At 45.5% G+C, this 22789-nt stretch overlaps 1 protein-coding gene across 4 annotated transcripts in view; it reads left to right on the forward strand.

Annotated features, from left to right (window-relative positions):
- The first annotated feature begins 9664 nt into the window (after nucleotides 1-9664).
- LOC120893461 overlaps nucleotides 9665-22789 on the forward strand; it is a 33598-nt gene continuing 20473 nt past the window's right edge. For 2 of the 4 annotated variants that reach the window (XM_040295376.1, XM_040295379.1), the window contains exons 1-2: nucleotides 9665-11927; nucleotides 21686-22313. In XM_040295376.1, coding sequence (XP_040151310.1) covers nucleotides 21850-22313 — 464 coding nt within the window. In that variant the 5' untranslated portion in view covers nucleotides 9665-11927; nucleotides 21686-21849. Of the gene's footprint in view, nucleotides 11928-12142; nucleotides 12252-21685; nucleotides 22314-22789 lie in introns of those variants that run through there. The other 2 variants (XM_040295377.1, XM_040295378.1) reach the window with 2 other exon arrangements.

Below are 22789 nucleotides of genomic sequence, written 5' to 3' on the forward strand. Positions count from 1 at the left end.
TTCCATACAGGTATTGTGCTGACCGTTTGTTTGTGAGCTCGGTACATTGAAAAATGGTTAAACAATGCGGATGGTCTAACTTTGCCGTTGAAAGTAATCCATTATAAATGCTCTCAGCGTGCAGAGAGGGGAAATGTATTGTTTGAGGAAAGGTACAAGGTACATGGTAATATTTCGTAAACAAACTTCAGATAAATTATTCAAACGCATTTTGTATTGCACATATTAAATGATGCTACAATCGTGTGTGGTTAAGATGAATAACCCTCTAAAGTATGCAATTGTGGATGCAATATTTTATTTGAGTATAATAAACGCCTAAAAGAATGCAATCTCAATGCTAACTAAACTCAAATGTGGTAATATGCTCCTAAAAGTATGCAATGCAAAGCAATCTCATTCAAGACCTTTGGATGAAAAACATTAATTAGGAATTAGTTGTTTCAATATCATTAGGATCATTTTGAATCCCTGTAATGTAGTCCAACACATCTAGGAATAGTAAATGGTGCATAAAACACAGATTCATTCAAGATTTCTATACGGGATTAGTGCGAAACCCGACGTAGCAAACTACTTATGCTATTCTGACCGCTCTAGATCAATTTTGCCACACTATAGCTTGCTGTTTATTGGATCATTTGCGTTTAAGCACCGGGTAAGCCACAGAAACCATTAATGAAACATTTCCAATTCTTGCCCTTCTTTAGAGCGGCCACAACAACCCGGCCAAACGGCGCATTGACCATCAAAAGAATGCCAATCGCCAAATGCTTCTCCGAGCAAAAAAAAAGCTCTCAATTTTACAGCCTGGACTGGACGAAAACTAAAATGGCAACGTCATGCGTTGCGTTTCCCATTTTTTCCTCCCTGCAGCATCACATTTCCCATTTCGAATGTACAATTTTGTTTGCACCAAATCTTGAACCTATCTAGACAGTGAAGCCGTCCAGTACGGATGGGCACAGAAGGTTAACGGATTGTGAAATGGGTTGTTGTGGCTTAGCGGTTCCTTCGGTGGTTTCCCCGGAAAAATGGTTCTGACTGGCCGGCAGGAAGACGATTGCTGGACGAGCTGCACGAGCTGGAATAAAACCCCTCTCTTTTCACACCACCCGTCGGCCGTTCGGATGCACTGTCTGCGACGAGAAAGAAATTGGATTTTCGGATGAGATTTGCCTGTCACTCTCCTCATGTGTCATTGGGGTGGTAAGGATAGTGCCAGTGGCGAAAGGGTGCGAGGTGCAATGACGTTGATCGTTTCCTACGATCATGACTATGATGATGAGAACGAATTCGGACCGAGTGGGAAGGGGGGTTGCGTGTTTTCCTTTTACCGTCGCTGTGTATCATTTCGCTTCCGCCCAGATGGGAACGGCGATAGGATTGAAGCGAAAAGGGTCCGCACAGGGTGGGATAAAGAAGGCTTAAGCGCTAGAATTGGGTAGCAGCAAGGGGATTACCGACATCATTACTATTTCGTTGCCTAAACTAGGGACTAGTCGAGCAGTAGGGGAAGCGAAGGATACTCGAATGCCGGGCGAAGGGGTTGCATTAGTTGAGAATAAATGGAGCACCTCGGATTGACAGAATTTAAATCGTTTTCTGTTGAACTGATGCTTTAGAGAAAGCTTCAATAGGGCTGTAAATAGGAAAAAAAGGATAAACATGTTGCCACATAAAGCACAGCAATTTAGTTAATTTAGTTTTTGAGAAAAGGTCTGTCGAAATAAAATGGTTTATATTTCTAGGAAACAGCTAAAGCACTTTAATGCATGTCATCCATAGCGCAGAAAACCCGTGCCTCGTAAATGGGAGAAACCAAAAGTTCATGTCACATCTTCGAAACATGGCACATTAACCTCCACTAACGTTGTGTCATGTGCTATAATAAAAAAGCTTATAGTTTTAAAACGTCCTTTCGAACAGAGCAGATTATTTATCGCTGGTCTGGCCACAACACACACGGGTCGTAAAACTGCAAACCATCTCCATCAAAACCAACGCCCGCGTTGCGACGCTTTTCGGTAAAACTTGTTCAACTATTTATGATCCCCCTTTGCTTTCAATTCTTACGATCTTGGTTGGGATTTAATGTCGGTACGTGTTCTGTTCGAAGATCTCCTCTAGCTACATACAAACACACACACAGTCAAGAAAAAAAGTGTCTTTCAAACGTCTCTCAGATCATTCACACATTTGCTCAGCGTGGCCGCCGCGCCGTTGTCAGCTCATTGACTTTGCTTGTTCGGTCACATTCTCCAATGGAGTGTTGGGAGGGTATGACAGTCGCCGGATGGTGTAGAATTTATTGCATATTTTTATGATGGCATAATTAAATATTTTGAAGCACTTTGGTGCGCCGCAAGACATAGGGCAGCATCAGCCACAGCGTGTTAAAGTAATGTCGTGTGAAGATGCTAACTATGGACACATACTACTTTATGATGTTTGATGTTCATAAAGCTCTTCAAAAATATAAGATTTTTTTTTATCAAATTGCTTTCAAGTGTGTGAATTCATCTCAAAACATGTTCAAGTCCACAATGTATTTGTTGTGGCCTCGCTTATGTAACACCTATATTTTCAACAGCTTTTAAGGCATCAAAAGAGCTTACTTTCGCATTGAAGAAACAATAATGACAGGTTTTTCCTCGTACCAAAAGCTTCTAATCCTTAGAAAATGATTGTTGGGCGGGTGTGTTTCCTTTTGAAATGCATGCGGGACGTGTCCCAAAGCCCCCTAGAGCAGCTGAAGCGAGGCAGCAATGACACTTCAAAAGCGGTCGCCTATTACCCTCCAGCCTGCTCAACACGTTCTGTGTGTGCGCTAAAATGTACACCACAAAACGCTTAGAAATGTGTGTGTGTGTTGATTGTGGTGTTTTGGTGACGCACCTTCACACAAGACTGTGGTGTTGTGGGTTGTACCACAAGCTTCTTCCACGCTCTTCTCCTCCTCTGAAAACCCACAACAAAAACAAAAAACACAAAATAAAGCAATCATTCTCGCAAAACGTGTGTCTGGCTTGTACTCTTGTGCGTGAGCAACGTGTCATCGAACGAAAGGGAAGCGTGCTAAAGGGGTGTCAAATTTAATGTAATCAGATTGTTGTGCGGTGGTAAATTTAAGCACCGCAAGCTCCCGTGAATTAATCACTTGACGCTCAGTGCGTTCGGAAGCAAACGTATCGGGGGGGTCACAGGACACGAAAGTGGTACCAGCAGCTGCCACTGGGTGTAACAACGAGGGGGGGTGGGGGTGAGGGGCTGTAACGCGCCTACGCGCAGTGACATTACGACATTACACATTTGTTAAATTGAGTGTGACACCGAAATGACGAGAAAATCCCCCTTCTCGGTCGGGCGGTCGTGTGGGTGGGAGAAAGTTGACGAAGAGAACGATACGAAGTGTGCGTGTGTGTGTGTCCTCGGAGTCACCGTTCTAGTCGGGATGGCTTGGCAAGCGAAAGCGAAAAGAAACTTCCCATTAGTGTTGCGAACGCCCTGTGTCTAGTTTGATTAGGAAGTTAAGCGGACACGGGGTGGGGCGGGGGAGGCGTATAATGTGTGGTGTGAGAATGTGACACGTTGATGCCATCGTGCGACAAGGCAAAGCAAATTGACATGATATGATTCCGATACGGACTTAGAAAACTTATGCGAACATGATACGGTCGTGATGGTAAGAAAGAAAGATTGTAACATCAGCAGCATAGGACGTGTTCAGTAATGGCTGGAAGAATTAGGTACCAAGGTTGAGGCTTGTTTCTACTCCATATGTGAATATTTTACTTTTACAGTGTTTAGATAAGAAGAGCTCTAAGAATGTTTATTGCTTTGTTGAATATCGTGGTTAAAGTTCCAAGGGTCATCGCTGGTACATGGTCAGAGTAAGAAAAGATTTCAAAAATCACACTATAACCAATACCAATACGAGGGTTTCTCCAGGAATGTAGATATGTTCTTGTGTGTGTTTGAATTCATTCTACGAGTTTTAAACTGTTTTTAAACCAATAAGCTCTAGAAATAGATAACAAATCCTCAGGAAACCCTGTAACAGACGGTGCTGATCAAGTGTCACGTAAGATTACGGCCAATAGAACATTTCTACTTGGAATGTCTTAACTCTAGAGGAGATGTATGCTAAGGATTTGGGATTTGTGAGCAAAATATGCATGAAATCATGAAAAAAGGAATCACTGAAACTTTTCTTAAGCTATGCCATAAGTTTCATTGGAGATGGGATATGCTATGAATAGAATTGAAATCGTTCCGAAGGAAAATTAACATATAAAACAAGCTTTTTTCAAAAGCTTTCGTTAGACATCACATGACTCATAAGCTATAAATCTTTCGATTTCTGTGCTCTTCAAAACAAAGCCATGTGTCAAAGGCCCCGAAAGATGTTTGATAATAGACCCAAACAGCTTCCAAAATAACCCCTAGTGAAAGCAAAAATGGTGTGCAATAAAAAAGAGAAAATGGGATACATAAAATATACCCCTTCACCCCTCGAAAACCTATCTCTGCTCCAAATCCCTCACATCTAACGTCATAATTCAATGCTAGTTCGATAGAAGTAATAGCTTCCCATTCAATCTTGTCTAGCAGTCTATTTCAGCTTAATGGTTTTCTCCGAATCTTGCCTTGGAGCGTTCGAACTGAACGGTAAAACATATTTCCCACCCCTAATGCTACTCCCGAAATTGGATCCAATACGGGTTAGCATAAATCGTTCACTTTAATTGCTTTATTTTATGGTACGGTTGTTCATCCTTTTTTGAAGCCATCCTCCGTCCTACGGGCAGTTTATTTTTCACCGGAATTCACCCTGCCTGCCCTGCAAAAACGTGCTCTTCATTTCGCTGTGCTGATAGTTTTGTAAGCGTGTTGGCCCCCGTTCAGCGGTGCAGCGTAAGCAACGTGATCAATAAGAAAATGGTCAATGGACATTCCGACATGGGTGACAGTAATGGGTCGAATGGAGGGAAGGTCTATTGGTACGGTGTTCTATCGGTAGGACATTTTGGGTAGGCCTGCCTGAGTGTCTGTGGGCAGAGCGGAAGGTGTAGCAACATCGAAAATGGTGATGGTGATGATTGAATGGTCGTGATTTTATGGCAATAGCAGCGGATAGACTCTACTATGTGTGGTACGTGCCGTTCTGTTCCATTCACAGGGGTACACACTATCTATCGTGATGAAAACTGGGTACGTGACTAGAGCAAATTTAGAGACGACAGATACAGTTGTTGTGAGTGTAGAGCGATGCAGCTTTGGGAGGAAAATTCAAAGGCGTAAATGAACTGTTTCGATCGGTTGGTTGGATAGTTGGCTTAGAAGACTTTAACCATCGTTTGTGGAAGTCATAACCAATAATTTAAGACATTATTAACACATTTTAACGAGAACAGTATGTTGCAGTTGCTTTCAAATATCCAGTAATTATAATTAATTACCATGAAAAGCACTGATTCTGGTTGCAAACTCTCGAGCTAATGCACCATCACCATAACACATTAAGGTGAGCTTTACGCTAAGAAACTATCACACTTTAGTGTTACACCATCACATCCCGTAGCAGCTGCTACCCAAAGACAGAAAACGCGTTAACGACACATTAGCTCGACGGTAAATGGCTGCATAACCCCTTACGGCACCCGCGGGTGTACGCTGCAGTCGTCGTCGGGTGGGCAAGTTTTTTGGTGTGCGGGACGGGAGATAAATTTTATGGCCCGTAAAATAATGAGCTTTTGAACATTAGCGGTAGCTTAATTACGCAGTTGGGCAAATCAGCATTAGCAGCGCGTTCGTAGCGCCTGGGAACTGGGAAACCAAACGAGAGAATCCTGATGACGCTCTTTTCATTTGCTTTCAAGTGGTCTTGGAAGATTCCAGAACGGATACCCTATTAGGGCCATAACGGGGGAATAAACAACGATGAATATGAATATACCCTTTTGTGTGGATAGAACGATTGAATGTGAAATGATAAGATGAAATTTTAATTTACCATTCGAGGGAATTTTTCGCCCACGTGCGGTACCGCGTTCTGCAACGGTCGGCGTCTTACGAAGGTTGTTGTTGATTTCAGGCATTAGATTACAGCGCGGGGTTTGCGCTTGCGGCCGCTAGCTGCTTAATTATCCGTTTCGCTTGTTACCACTGTTTAACGACCTCGGGAAAGGTAAAACCATGACCATGACCATAAGACACACTGACACACAGACAGAAACACGCCCCAAAGCCGAGGTCCTGTAAAACTGCGTAAGTACGCACAATAAAAGGGGATGGTAACACCGTTCAAGTCATTGCTTCGGGCTGTGTGCTGAACGATTCCATTAGGTCATCTTGCGTCTTGCGCTAGCTGTGTCAGGTAGTTGGCAGGAAAGCTTTTACCTTAATTAGGCACACTGTTTGCGGGACGCTTGTTTTGGCGTGGAGGTTTGGCTTGTTGTTGTACGAACAGTGCCACCCAAAACAAAGGATTTGGGAGAAAGGGGGGGGGGGGGAGTGGGTTGGTTGTTTTGCGAATTTATTAGCGTCACCGGGACAGCCAACGATTTACGAGCCGATTTATGGCCCGGTTTGTCCCGAGGCGTAACCAGCGTAACAATATCCGACCTTTTTATGACGTTTTTTTTTGGAGGGTAACGATTTGCTCTTTGCTGGACGGTTTTCATGTTCGTAACAATTGTACAGAGCATAGTGTAACTAAAGCCGGATTTTGAACAACATTTCTGATGCTTGAATGATCGGTTGTCAAATTGTTTACGCCTAAATATAGACTAACAGAAAGCGCACAATGGGTAAGAGAGTAAAAATAGGATTTAAAAGAAATATTTGCGAAAAGAAAAACGATAAAAGAGAAATAGAGCGTCTTTGTAAAGGCACTTTCTACAAATACGCCTAAAGGTATGCAATGCGCACATCAAATGCCCTTTTATGGTATGCCTTAGTACACCTTATCTCTTCAGGCGCTCTCCCAATGGTTGATTGTTCCTCTTTTGAGCAAGATTGTATACTGCCTCGTTGATTTTTCTAAAGCCAATCTATTTTATATCATTACTAAAAGCGAAATAAAACTCACTTCCCACGCTCGGTGCAGGAAAACCATTCAAAAGATAGACTCGTTGACTTTGCAACAATAAACCGGCACCGACCGGTGTGTGGAACGGAAGCTGCTATATTTATCCGAGCTTCATCACGGTTAATGAATCTAGCGAGGTGATAAAATCTCCGAATCGTTACTTACCTATCCCACTTGAGATGCCCTACCACTCTATGCTACTCAAAAAAAAGCCGCTTACCATGTGCTTGTCCGAAGAGGTTGCCAAAAAAATCACATCACATTCCGGCATGCGGAAGCGGCGCTGGGAAGGCAAAGAGGGAATGGAAAATTGAGTCATTGCAGCTAAGCGGATTGTCAGTGTGGCAGGATGTATATACGCACACACGCACAAGCTGTTCCATTCGAAGTCAAGAGCCCGGCACACTTTTGCTCTCCAAGGAGCAATATGACGCTGATGAGGGCGCTCAAATGAACGTCTTAATGGGGTGGGAGGGGAGGAGGTGGCAAAGTATATACACCTGTACGCGTATACGCGTTTATAGTGGATAGACATAAGGGCCAGAGGCCTGGTGAAGATGGTAGATTAAGAGCCATCCCGAGAGTCTGATTTCGATGTCACAATCGAGCGGCACATCAGGTCGGGATAGAATAAGAGTAAATTAAGCGCTGCCATACCTTACCTTACGGTTCGACTTAATGCTGTGTTGGGTGTTTTGATGCTTTCGTTATCATGGGCGTTCGCCGCTGGTAGCTCTACCAGATGGTAGCAGGTCGTAATCACTTAACGATGTCTGTGCTGGAGGACAGCACACATCGGACCGTGTGTCTTGAAAGTGAAGTGCGTAACGTAAGCTTCTTCTAACGATCTGCACCCGGCATTGGCTTCTGTGATCAAGTAATTCTATACCGATTTCACGTTCACTCTCGGTTCCGTGTTTTTCTCGTGACTAGCTTTACCGGTACAAAACAGGTAGCCAGTATAGCTGTTTATTTTTACTTTTCACATGTGTGTCCCTTTGCTCGAGGTGCTCTGCAAATCCCGAGTGTCTGCAATATGACGCACTGGGAAAAGCTTTTCTCACACGAACGTACGCTATTTATGCTTCAGGAATCAGTCTGGAAGCCCTGTGTGTGTGTGTATGTGTGTGTGTGTGTGTGTGTGTGTGTGTGTGTGTGTGTGTGTGTGTGTGTGTGTGTGTGTGTGTGTGTGTGTGTGTGTGTGTGTGTGTGTGTGTGTGTGTGTGTGTGTGTGTGTGTGTGTGTGTGTGTGTGTGTGTGTGTGTGTGTGTGTGTGTGTGTGTGTGTGTGTGTGTGTGTGTGTGGGGAGCATTTTTTACGGCAATTTCCCCTCAGGTTGTTTGTGTTCGATTTGCGAAATCGAAATGAGTACGTGGCACATGAGTCGGGCTGACTACCGTGTGTACGAGAAGTTACTAGAAAAGAAGATTAAAATGTTGTGCTCTTGTGGAAACATTGGCCTGGGGGAGCAAGCAGTAGCTATCGTTTGCCAGCATCCTGCAAGTGGTGGATTAAGCCGTTGCTGTTGTCTAAGAACGGATTAGTTCGTTTTTTTTACGACTCACTCTCTTTCGTTCTACTTGCCCGATAAAAACAACGTGTTATGAATAACTAAAAACTTTGATGACTTTGTTCCGTGCAATCTGCCACCGTTCTCTCCCGCCCTCATCTCATTACGCCGGCAGCATACAAGCTCGCAAGAGGTCTGCTGCTGATTCAAGCTGCCGAGAGTTTAGTAGTGCCACAGACGCTACTTCGAACCGGGATGTGGGCCATAAAATAGGCGATCGCTTCGCATAGGTAGACGGTTGTCGGGTTCAATCAGGATTTCAAATATTTCTCCGCATGCCTGAAGGTGGCTGGCAGCTGGCAAACTCTTGCCCGCCTTTCTCCGCAAAGCATCGTTAAAACAAACATAAAGCTCGAGGCTGACAAGAGCGCCAAGAACAACAACAACAACACCAGCTTCCAAGCATCACTGCAATGCCCAGGAAAGCCTGAGCACCGTGACTTTGTACACGCCCGCGTACGCTATTCACCTTTGCTGCCGGATTGGAATCGGTTTTGATGTGCTGTCTGTGGCGTATGGGTGTATGGGAGGGGTTTTGTGGAAGGAGCAAATAAACGAAGCAAAAATGAAAAAGCGCTCCCAACGATTGCGACCTTTTTCTAGGACGCTGGGACTTCGAGCGAACGTAAACAACGCAAACGAAGGAGCGTAATTCATGGGGACAAAGTTCACGAATGAACGTTTCCCAACAGTGCGATATTAAAGTGTCGTGCAACAGCACCGCTACCGAAAAGCCGAACAAAACCCGAGAGAGCGAGAGAGAACAAAAGTGAATTTATCCTGCGACGTGACAAAATCGACCCACAGTGGGAAACGGAGGAGAAAAAATGAAGCATTTCCCGCTCGGGCTCGACTCCGTTTGTTGGTGTTCATCCGACGGTTCATCTGAGCTTGGTCCTTCGAGTCGGAACACGCATGAACGCCTTTCGCGGCTGCTCTGCGTACCAAAGCGCAACAAAAACGATGCAACTCGCACGCGCTCGCTATCAGTTGAGTCGTTGCGTTGCTAGCGTTCGCAGTGGCAGCTTGTGGGCAAAGTGGAGTGGATTTTTCCGCGAGTGCTTTATTCATCCCATCGGATCGTAGTAGACGTACTGTTTTGCTGCCAGTTCCGCGACACATTCGTCCAGCGGGCAGGTCGAGAAGGCAGGCGTACGGTGAAAGTATAAGGCGGAAGGAACCACCTTCCTCATAAGGTGAAACTTTTTTGATCGAGTTACCCAGTTGGTGCTTACAGTTCGAGCGGTGGTAAATTGAAAACAAAACAGGGCAGGAACGAAAAAAAAAAAACGAACGAAAAGGTTCACCGTCCGGAATGTGTCACATGCTGGGAAGGAAGGCTGCCCAAAACAGGTGAACCAGGCAGATAAGTTAGCAGCAGCAAAGGCGAGCGTAAAAGTTTAAATCTGCTCTGCCCCCAACGTGTGTCCCTCCAACCTGTCAAAGATTGAAGCAAGGTAAAGTAAGTAGGGAAGTAAAAGACACGCACCACCAGAAGGATTTACCGGAAGCGAAGGGAACTGTGAACGAGCGGAGTGAGTGTGTTTGATTGCCGGCAAGCAGTGTGACAAGTGGAACAAGCAAAGTGGCACTTTTAAGTGGGACAGAAAGGAACGGTTTGAGTTTGTAGAGGGGGGAAAACTCGCGACTGTTTATTTATAAACATACGGACCGAGGTAAACATTGCTCTCTTTTGGTGCTTTATAAGTAGCTGAGTTGTGTAGCTACTCTTTTTGGCAAAGTCTAGTAAGTGAAAAGGTAATTTACCTGCAAACTGAGGAGTTTTGCTTAAAATAATTTCACGTCGTTAGCGGGACCGTAAGCAACGGTCGTTTCAAAAGCAACGAAAAAACAGCATCAACGCCTGCTGGGTTGTTTTCGCTCGTAAAGAAAACGTTAACCAAAACGCCATTCAACATAGAACAGCTGTCATGTTGTGCGCCCCATGCTACTGTGATGATTAACGTGCACATCGTGTTCAGTTGTTTGCGGCTGTAGCAGAAAGGTTCGCGCGTTCTTTGCACTACTCATCTAATCACATCGTACAACTTTAACCGCAAATTTCGTAACCGGCACCCAGTCGGTAGAGCTACATTCAGGCAACAGCAGCAGCAGTCGTCCGAACGATCTACCATAGTTTCGGCCAGTGCAGCACTGTTAACCCGGCACTGTTGATAACAGGTTTGCTCGGCAAAGCCTCCAACAACAAGCCGGCAATCGGAGCAGTGGTGAACGATACCGGACAGCTGGTGGGCCAGTCGGAGTGGTGCGTGAGAACTTTGCACACCCATCCATCGCCTCCGTTCGTCGCGGGGGCAGCCAGCATGTTCTTCTTTCTGTTCTTCGCATCCGATGGGTGCAAAAAAGTGTGTCACATTTTATCGCAACTGGTCGCCGCCTGCCTCCGGAAGTATCGCAGCGGCGGCGCCAACGGCCAGTGGATAGGGGTGAAAGTGTAAGGTTGTAGCGCGGGTAGCGCGCATCTTGTAGCGCTCGATTGCGGAAGTCGGTTGCGTCTGACATAGCTACGCACGGATCTCAGTAGTCGTTGGTTCGTCGTCGAGGTGCGTTGTCGACCTCTTAGCGCCTCGCAGCTTCTTCAGTGGTTCAGTGGTGGCTTTACTCTCCACTGGAGAGTCTTTAAAGCCTATCCGAAGGAGTGGTGGTGAAATTGAGGGAGTAGTGTGCAGTAGTAGTGGGGTGAGAGGGCGGGTGGCTAGAGTAATCCTTTACCATCAGTGCGGTTGGGAGTCTACACGGCTCCGGAAGCAGCGCGTGGGCACAGCAAGAAGTGAGAAGAATCTGGACGTCCGGTATTATTCATTCCGGGCGCTATTGTGTGCGCGAGTGTGCTTAGTACGTGGGTGCATAAATGAGCCGTGCCTGAGTGTGTCCTGTGTGTGTGTTTCGCGAACGTATGATTAAGTGTACAGTGCCGTGGTTTCGAAGGTCGAACCCGGAGTGCCCGCGCTGTCTGGGACGGAGCGCTTTAGTTCAAGTGGCAGTGTCAGTTTTGCAAACGTTCCGCGCGTCCGTTGTTGTGCGGTGTGATTTCCGCCAACCCTTGTTTGTGTGTGTGTGCTCGTGATAGAGAAACCGACCTCTTCCCCCCGAGTTCGTTTGGCGGAACTGGCGCTGCTGCCACGTAATCAAAAGCCACCAGAGGTCGGCATACAAGTTGGCTGTGTAAAATCGCCATCTTTAGTGGAGTAGTACGTCCCGCCCAGCGCAACCAACACGAACTAGACGAGCGTGTGAGTGTTTGTAAGTTTCACCATTTTATGATGCCATTTTATTATTGGGTGTGTTCTCAGCCTCTTTTTTCTGTAGTGTATATGTCTAACAACCCTCCATTCTCTATTCGTTTTGGGAAAGAAAGTTCTACTGTTTCACTTCTTTCTCTTTCTTTTCCTCTTTCACTTCCTGCTGGTCTCAAGGGATTTTGCTAAAAGCACTGTAGTGCCTGGCACGTACCAAACACGATTCGTTCATTCATTCCGACTGAAGCTGTGTTTGTGTCTGTGAAGCTCCACTCGAACTTAAGGAAATGAAAATTTCATTACCCCCAAAAGAACGGAGAAGGAAATGGTAAGCTGCAAAGACCGATAGAATCCATGTAAGGGAGAGCTTTTTTTGGGAAGCTTTAATGTTCCAAACGCCCACCAGACACCAGACAATCGTTAAGCGCGGGCTTTAAAAGGTGGTTGAGACCTAGTGAGTGGTTGAGGGTCGTGGGTTGCCCCTCCTTAGGGACGTAATACAATTAATGATGCTGAAGCAAGGCCTCTCTAAGTCGCTGTTTCTGGTCAACAATGGGCATCTTTAGCATGAAAGCTGGTGGAGAGTGGTACAGCTTCACTGTCATTTGAAAGATTACGGATCTAATTAAATTGACAGCCAACTGTTCCATCGAGCGGGGACACTGTTTCCACTGCGGAGGTTTGGCTGAAAAGGATTACGCGCGTGATTTTGAGCGCGTCGAAGCGTAATAGTTTATTGACCGATCATTTAGAGGCATTGCGTCGTCTTGTTTGTTTTGAAGGAACCATTAATCTTCTAGATCGCTCTAATGAAATGTAATGTAAATATGAGCTTTGGTGCCGTAACAGGTTATGCAGCATAAGCGTCATGAAAATACTACCACAAATCAAAGCATTAGCCCGCTCGGCTTATTATACATCCGACAGGATGGGTACGTTCAATGTGTTTGTATTGCTTTCCTTCAGAGCAACAGAAAAAAGCCGCTTCACGTCTACCGGCATAAGAATGGGGCGGAAAAGGAATCGAAACCTACCCCGAAGAGAGCTCTCTTTCTACAATGTTTATTTTCACTTTGCTTACACAGCAGCTTTCCATTAATGCTTACACTTCGATTATCGTCCGTTTGGTTTCGGTGTGTTTGCACCGTACAGGCATTCCCGTTTCCTTACACACCATTGCTCGATTTCGCGTGCTGCCTTTCTTCCTTACACCCTCTATGCCCTCTTCAGCCGAGTGTGTGCCGGCTGCTTTCACCCGCCTGCTTCTGCGATTAATCATGGTTAAGAATCGTAACGAAAAGGGAGTGCGTACTGTGAACCACGTGAGCCCGGTCCCGAACCCGGTGAGTGGCTCTCTTACGATAAGAGGAACAGCCACACTGCCACACACTTCACCCGCGCGGTAAGCGCAAAAGGCGTTCGTTATGCTGCTTCCCCCGATCATTGGAAGTACGGGGGGACGACAGTAACAACAACAAAAAACAGAGAGTCGATCTCATAACAAATGCTGACTTTGGCGTTGAAGATGTCCGCCGAAAAAAAAAGCAAAAAAATACACCCTAACCCCGTCAAATGCTTCCCGGAACCCGTACGCCTGTCGGGTGGAATAGAAATTTATGGCACTTTTTCCGCCCGAATCTGTGTCAATCGATCCGTGCACCCGCACTGCGGTATTAATCGAAGCGGGACGCAGGCAAGGATCCGAGGCTGCGGATGCTGTAAAGGTGGTCTGGAGAATCTCGGCACGGGATTAGGGCTATCCCGGATCAACGTACACTGCCCCCGCGCTTGCCAGATTTCCCTTGCGGGGGATGTTGGGCTGCTAACGCTGTTAGGGCGTTGAAAAAAGGGGATCGAAAGCCTTTTCCCACTTGAGCCGCTACTACCATCGCCCGCCGTGGTAAAGAAGGAGAAACAAAATGGTTGGACTGGTCGCGCCGATTTGTATGCGGCTGGGTGGGGTGGGGGGAAAACATTGCCCAAATCAAGCAATGGCAATCAAGGGCAGAAGCGTGGTGGCGTGTGTCTCCGACTGTCAATGATGGAATCAAAATGGCTCCGATATTAGTGCCGCGACTTAGTGCGAATAAAAAGCCGGCGAACGAACGGGGCCAACAGAACAGAGGCGATGCTTTTGTTCTTATCGCTCGCACCCCATCGCGCAAATGGATTTGGAATGGGCCAGGGAGAAGCAGCGAACAAAAAGAAAGGACCTGAAGAGGCGCTTCACGAAAACAAAAAACACGCGTTCCTTTTCTTTTTTGGTTTTCTTTTTTGGGATGGTGAGCTGCTGCCCAAACCGTACCCAAGATAATAAGGGTTCCGAAAGAGGGGTAACTGTCGCCGAGAACCGGAGATTCGTTTTCACTCCCCCCCCCACCCCGGTGATGCCGTTGGTGTTAGTGTGTGTTTTACGTTTGCTTTTTTGTTTTGTTTTCGACAGGTCCAGCCTAGCCCGCACTGGCACGGAAACAGGAAAGAAGGCGCTGCAAAATGGCACTTTATCTAGCGTTATAATCTTGTTGAACTAAATTAGCTTCGTTAGGCGTAATCGCGCGCTCGACTGGCCACCGAGCAGCACCGAGCAGCGGACTCTGTTCGGTGGGGCTTTGAAACGCCTCTGTCTCTGGAGGGGCCTCTCCGTCTTTCCGTCGTTCGCTCCTTCTTGGTGGGGCCATTTTGATGCCTGAACAACTAACTTTCCAGCGCCGATTTCGATTCCATTCGCAGCGGTGGTAATTCTTTACCGGCTTACAGTTTTACCCACTCCTAGGTTTGGTGGGGGGGGGGGGTTAGGGCAAACGAGAAAACGTGTGGACCGCGCAAAAGTGGATTAGAGAGTAAATAAGTTACGCTAGAGCGGTGTCTTGTTCTTGTTGGTTTTGGTTGCAGTGCCAAACCACCTTTTCGTTTTCCGTCAGTGTTTTTACGTTGTTTGCATGAGGGAAGGGCCACGCCGAAACAGATCGAGACTCGACGAAAGCAAACAAATGGTTCTTAGTAATGGTCCATTAAATAGTCTACAAAACCGATGACTCAATTTGTTCCTGATGTTTTGTTTCGTTTTGCGACGCGGGTTGGAGGAGGAGGAAGATGAGGAGGAGGGAGGGGTTTGGGAGTGATAAGTTTGCTTCTTTTTTAACGATCCTCAGAACAGCAGCTGTGTGGGCTAGTAATTTGGAAAACAGGGGCTTCCTTTGCCATTGAGCTAAAGTGCTTACCTAGAATGGGAGGCCATTCGGATTTGATTCGCGAGAAAAAGCGAGCTTTTTGCCCTGAGAAACGATAGCAGGGGACGGTTTTCTCACTAAGAAATTGTACAAATTAATACGTTGATTGTATTACTATTGACTGTTGTTTCTGTGAATGAATTAGAATGATTGCATTGAAGCTAATGATGTTGATCGAAATTGGGTCAAATTAAATACACAGCACATTTTTTTAATAGTATTTGGAAATAATGAGATTGTTTTCATATGGTTTGAAAATAGACATGCAATAAATGTAATCCATCTATACAAAGTCCGTCAGATGCGGTGCACACATTTTTTACATGTTAGTAGAACCGAAACTTAACTGATTATCATTCTCTTTAGCCCTTGTCAGGGGTTAGGCATTTGCTCCCATTTTTTAATTGCAAATTAAGCCACAAATTGTTGATAAGAATATAATGCAAAACAGAGAGCATACACTAAACAATGTGGCACAATATAAACAAAAACAATTGATGCCATCACCGTGTTTTGCGTGAAAAAACAGATCGGCTTTTTATCTCAACATTCATTCCTGTTTCGTTGGATCTGTCCCGCCTGTCTATCGATTCACAACACAACACATCGACAGATTCAGTTCATGCATAAATGCATTTGGCGTTCGTTTTATGCAGTTCACTGGTCCGTTGAATTTCATTGACGGGGTTTTGCCACCACTTCGCGACTGTCAATCAATCGTCACGCTAGCATGTGTGGCCCCGGTTAGAGGTGCTGTCACTGTGTGCCAGCAAAGATAGATGAAAAATGGCGTAGGAAGAAAAAAAATAACAGACCCCGCATGCAAACACACGCAACATGTGAACGTTTCCAATTCGGACTTCATGTTCGATGGAAAAGTTTGCTGTTTTGTGTTTTTTTGTTGCGTGCCTACACCATTTGTTGCACCAGCCTCATACGCATACATTTTCCGTGCGTGAGTAGCAGCTGGGTTGCGTGTTCAAACTCCGCTTGCCATCGTTGCGTCTGTGTGTGTGTGTGTGTGGCTTGAATTTGATTGAAGTGTCAGAAGCGGTTCACTAATCATCCATTCCCCATGCACTGAGAGAGTTGATGCGAAATGCATTGCACGATGCCTTCGCAGGGTAAATGTGGCAAAAGAAGGACGAAAAGAAAAAATCGAAAGTAGAGATTCGATCTGCGAGACAGCAGAGTGCCGTGGCCGCTTTTGCTCGGGAACCCCATCGCTTTTCCAATTTGTGTACACGTGAAAGAATTCTCCACGTGCTGGCCGGGATGGTTTTGGTTAAAAAATGCAGACATACCTAGCGGCCAGACCAAGCAAACATTCCTTTCCACTTCCTAGGAACGAGGAACATTTTTGATGTTTTTTTTGGCACGTTTCGGTTTTGTGCGTTCCTCTGCTTGCCCGTGTTGCAATGGTTCGACAGCAAGGCAGCATGATTAAAACCTACCAGCATGCCTTTCTTACGAAACGCAGCTGGAATATGAAATTCATTCGTTCATTGTTCGGCACAAACCTGGTCAGGTGTTTTTTTTTGTTGGTAGTTGGCAACTATAGGAGTATGTAAGAAAAGGCAAACAAAAGCATCAAAAGGTACGACACGGCCGGTTATCGTTTGATCATTATTGGGCGAGAATTTGAGTAATGAAATGGGCATAAGTGTGAAATAAGGTAGAACAAACGCGCCAAAAGGTGTACGATCAATAAAACGAAACATCGGGCAAATGTTTTGTCCCGGACAAACTTGTTTCAGCATTTCGGTAACGACCCCTTTTTTGTATGCATACAAAAGGGACGCACATAATCTTGATGGTTCTGTTCGGTCACCTTTCAAATTTTCGATGTACGGTAAGCGAATTTCAATGAGTGTGTGTGTGTGTGTGGTTCACGCCGCTCCGCCAGTCGAAAGAATTTTTTGGCAATCATTCTGAAAATGGGATTCATTCGACAAGATCGAATAATACTTTTGTTTGATTGTGAAACAACTAGTAATGCATTTGACATAAGCTACGAATAAAAACAACTTTCTTAAAATTTTATACTCCATCACTTATTACAAATTGCTTAAACGTTGATTGAATTGAAATGAAGGATCCTAGTTACGGCACCATAAATGTTTTTTTGCGATTATTTGTATTTTTTCACAATTGGCAATATTTTAACTAGTCTAGAACATGATTGACCGGTCTCGTAGTTCAGTCGCCAACTCGTACGACGTAACAACATGCCCGTCATGGGTTCAATCCCCAAATAGACCGTGCCGCCATACGTAGGACTGACTATCCTGCTATGGTAACAATAAGTCACTGAAAGCCAAACCCACTTCACTAGTGGGTACAGGCAGGCCTTGTCCGCCAGTGGCCCAAAAAGAAGAAGAAGAAGAAGAAGAACATGATATTACCCTTAATATCTTACCCAACCGCACTCGACATCAGTGAGCGCTACAGCAAACTGTAACCCCGTGGCTTCCATCCTCATGGAGACGCATGGTGTTTCACCGCTTAGCGAGAAATGCTTTCCATCCCACATATGGGCCCCAATATTTCCTTTAATGTTACATTCACGTAAACATTTTTGTGATTTCATCCAATGCTAAGCGGTGATTCATCTTGCTTCGTACACTTTGCCCAATGCATGTGTACGTTACGCTTATCCGCGTGGCCGTGTTTCAATTTGTGCATGATGTATTGTTGCCGACTGAACGATATTTCGTGCTACATTATTCAAGCACAACATTTCGACTTCCGTTTGAATTTCAATTTCCCAAACACGGTGTAAGAAAATGTTCGTTCCATTTTTTGCAACCCACCCATCCGCCTGCTAGTGGTTTGATGCATTGATGCTACGGTAAAAGATGCAGGAAAAATTTGCCCCTCCCAATATGTATTTGAAAGGCAAATGCAGAGCGCGGGGCACCAGTATCATTCTCGTATGCTGTTGGTGTTGTAAGCGACGCCCGGGGTTGTGGCAGATGCCCGGCTGGCACTATATTGCAAGATTTCCCCATTCTATTCCCTTTCGGGTTTCGGGTCGGGGGATTTATGGTTCGGGGTTTGGGTTTGAATGGTAAACCCCGTCCTGTGCTCTGCCGGCAAGTAACAATGTTTCGCAATGCATATATGATCTAAGTTGTAGGACGAATGTTAAATATCTTGCACAAGCCCGTTTTTTCCTCTTACTTTTCCCTAGCTTGCCACTCAACCAAGCCATCGTAAAAATTGAGCAAAGAGAGGGTAATCTTGTCACGGCAGATCGCTTCAACATTTTATCCTCACCAGTAGCTTCGAGTGCACGTGGTCGTTTCGTTTCGGGAAAGCTCCAGGACATGGTGCACAGTCCTCAGGAGAAGGTTTCGGGAAGGCTCGGGTTGCATTGCTCGGGGACGCTGGGGACGAGAGGGGGTTGTAGATGAAATATAATAAAAAAGGCATGTTTACGATTTCGGTGTATGCATGTTGTGCGCCCGGGACAGATCCTTTCCCGGGGTCGGACAGAACTTCACTTTGCACTCAAGCTTAACTTTCATAACTTGCAACCACAATCCTTTGCAGACATACACACACACACATTGATGCTCGTCAAAACGTAAAATTGAAGCCGAAATGGAGTGGGACGAGATTTGCATACACGCTCTCTCACCCCGGCAAATGGTAAAAAGCAAGTAAAGGAAAGCGAGCACACGCTTACGTCAACGTTTTCTGACCGCACCACGTTCCCGACGGAAGTCAAACGCTACTCATCGACCTTCTTGTAAAGGGAAATTCTTACCATCCGGTCTGAATGCTTTATTCCTATTCTAAGCAGTTCTCGTTGAGGGGTGAAGAGATCCATCTACATGCAGCACATGTGTTGCATACGGGAAAAGTAGTTTAACATTCTTTGGAAGGCTGCTCGGAAAAAATAGCCTGGCTAAGCATTGTGCCAGAACATGAGCTTGGCGTGTGTGTGTATGTGTGCATTTGCAGTGAATATTTCCCCCCGTGTGACGAATGCCGGTACGATAAACGGAAAATTGGATTGACGTGCCACATTTGCTCTGGGGACCATGGTGAGCAAGGAATGCTTCATGCAATGAACGCAATCACAACTTTCTTTCGTTTATTAAAAAACGCAAAATGTATATCCATTTCATGTGGCCGTTCGACGCGCCTCAGGTAAACGTTCCAGCACGGGGTGAACAAAAATACCGCTCAGGTATCCAATTACCGGTGTGTATGGTTGTTCTTGTTGCTGCAGCAGCGGAAATTGGTCTGATTAGCGTAATTTGTGGGCCAATTAATTCCAATTGGGCTAATAAATGGGTACGAGTAAATCCTCCGCGGGCGTACAACGGGTTTGGTGGGAGGGACGAGCTTTGTCGGCGTAATTTTTTGAGGATTTACACCCTAAATCATGGGGTAAGGGTTGCTTTAGTGGAATGATTTCTAGTGAACTGGTAAGCAAAAAAGAACTTCCACGAAGAAAAATGGGAAAGCAAAACATCAATTAGGTCATTTCTCTTTTTTTTTGTGTGCTAAAATGTAATATTTTGGGGTATCGAAAAAAGCTGTACCAAAGGGATTTGGATTTTCCTTTCTCCCTGCAAAATGGATTGGATAACGTGCTCACCGTGCAACAGCTCACCAACCGCTATTAGGTAGATCTTGGCCCCTGGGAATAGGCTGTATGTACGTGTATGTGTGGTATTCCGTGGAATTAGGCAAATAAAATCATCAATCCCACATCGTCAGCATGACGCGAAGCGGATAAGCGATGGGTTAAGCCCCAAACCAGTGCGTTCATTAATCATTTCTACCCTTTTGGATGATGGAGAACATACACTCCGGAAACTGATTGTTCGTGTTGCGAATACGTAGATACTTTTCTTGATAAAAATTTGCTTGTAATGATCAGCCGCCAGCGATATCGGGTTTCATCAATCGAAAGGAAAAGAAAGCGTAACATAATGTTAGGTGTGGTATTGCATGGAGTTTTTTCGCCTCATTCTCCCTATTGCGTTTCGTCCTCTTTTTTTTCTGACGAATTGCGGATCAGGTCGTGATCACTTCTGAGCGCTTCCCCCCCGTGCAAAACATACATTTGCAGGCCCAAAATTATGAAGTCACGAATTATTCTACTGGGAAGGAAATTCCCAGAAAACGCAACGAAGTTACGGAATAGTAGCAAGTAAAAAAAAGTCCCTCCCCAAGCGTTGGTGTAAGAAAGCGGACGATATGATGAGCGCTAGGGGAATATAATTTCTCTGAAGGTTTTATCGAGAAGAGCCGCATCTTGCTTGCTTGCCATGTCATCTTGAAGACCTTTTCAGCGGAACAAACACGAACACACACAAACAGACACACACACACACTTGGTAGGGTTCTGACCGTGGCAGCTTAAATCACTGCTATGGGATGGGCACAGTTTTGCTTTGATGTCAGGTACGACGAGGCTTATGATTAGCTAGCCCGGGAAGCATGTTGCAAGCATTCAGTGAGTGGGCAATTAGACGTCTTTAATGTCGGTTTATTTCGTACCGTTCCGTGGGAGGAGTGCTCTTTTGCACAAAGTGGTGCTCTTCAGTGAGATCAATGTTGAATCCCTGCTCGTGTAACTATTTGATGTACTTGCCGTTGCAAACAGCGGAGATGGTCGGGCACCTTGGGGTCGTCTTCTTTCAGTTGGGTGAGATTATTAGTAGCTTAAGGTCATTAGTGAAGGATGTTCAGCAAGTGCATTTACATAGTTGGAACTGTTTGAACTTGTCAATTGGATTGAAGAGGAAGATGCTAGAATACTTCAATGTTGTCGACGTAACTGGTATTTATACGAATGAGTTTTTACATTGCTTCAAATCCAGAAGAATTGATCATTGTTTATTGTACAGTGCTTTGCAAAATGCGTGTGATTATAAGCAAATAGATTCATAGAATTCCTATGTGAATTTAATGGAGATATTTTGACACTGGAATTCGTTATGCGGTTCGCAGGTCAACGTATTGTTGAATAGATGAAAAGGAATTTGCTTCGATTGAATATCATTTTAATCAGTATGAGCAATGAATGCATCGTTGTTTTGAATTTCGTCTAATGGTTGACTGCTAGTAATTGAATGAGAACTCTACTAACAAAAGTCATCACATATCATAAAACTATTGTTGCTGAAAGGATTTCAAATGAAATTAATTTTTATGGCTGTGGGATGGTGTACGTTGGTTTATCGTTTTCTCAAACAATTGATGGCATCGTAACATTGATATAAGGCTCTGAATTGTGCATTGTGTTCATGTCATAAACTCATATCAAACGGAAATTTATAACCAATGAAACATAATGTAACACAACGCTTCTAACAAACTCTTTCAACGGTGCGATAACGCCTAAAGCTATGCAATGTATCAAAGTCTTATTTTGCACTACACATCATCAAACAGATTTTTCTACACCGATTGCTGTTGCTATCTGTTGAATAATATGTAACTACCAACAGACAAATAGTCTATAAAATTTTAACGCTCATCATGGTGTTTTCTCTTCCGTCCTTTGCAGGAAATTGAAATGTCAATCGTGATAGCCCCGAGCGCACCCGCAACCATCATTTGCAACCGTTCGACGTGAAGCCTTTAGCTAGCGGTGCTGTTTTTTTTAAACATATCGACACCATCGCCAACTCTTCCCTTCGCCTTGCCCACCCCACGCCCTCCAATCGGGGGATGGAACGTGTCGAGACGCGGGCAGGGAAAATGAGCACCCGCAAGTCATCTCCATCCGCCGGGGAGGCGGTGGCACCGAAAACTGCTGACCTGTCATCGACACCGTCCGTGGCGGCAGCGGCACCATCGCGCCGCTCCAACCGGAAACCTGCCAAAAGGGGAAGCCCCACCGCCGAACAGTATGCACCGGCGAAACAACGCATCCCGACCACGCTCAGCCTCGGCCAGGTGTACGTCCTGCTGGCGGTACTGCTGGTCGGTATGTTCGTGCTGTCGGCGGCCCTGCTCGCCTACGTCGACCGGCGGCTACCACCGGCCGAGCTGCACCACCGTACGACCGCGTCGCTCGAGGAGGACGTGCGCCGCCAGGTCGAAACGATCTTGAGCGACTACTGGAAGAGTAACATCGATAAATTGAGTGCGGATCTGCTGGCGCACGCGAGACGAGCCGCGCCAGAACTTAGGTGAGATTCATTGCTTTTTTGTCATTATTGTGTTTCACGGATGTGCTCGAGAATGTTCAGTGTTTGCTAAAGGAGCGTAAAGAGAAAGAAAAAAGAAATCGAAAGCTCAGCGGGTTTTGGTACGCGCATCGATTTTGGGATGAAAATCGAATCGGAACGTTATATCGTCCTCCACGCGGGATACGAGCAAAGCCGATTAAATGGCCCGTTTAGTGGCTAGAAAAGCTTTTGGCGAGCGTGAACCCAGAAGCCACAGGGGTTCAGTTTTTGGCAAACTAATCCTTTCTTCTCGCTGCTAGTTCCATTCGAATTGGATGCTCTTGTTCACCCTTCCCATTGGAACGTTGATTCCGTTCTGATTTCAGCTCCGGCATCATGGTAGAATCCCGCTGGAGCTTAAAGCAGTCACGCTGTTTACCCCACGGCTGTTTCGATTATTCATAGGATATTTTACCACTCCCAATTGTTGCCCCTTT

The sequence above is a fragment of the Anopheles arabiensis genome, chromosome 2 (genome assembly GCF_016920715.1).
Source record: "Anopheles arabiensis isolate DONGOLA chromosome 2, AaraD3, whole genome shotgun sequence".
Taxonomy (NCBI): domain Eukaryota; kingdom Metazoa; phylum Arthropoda; class Insecta; order Diptera; family Culicidae; genus Anopheles; species Anopheles arabiensis.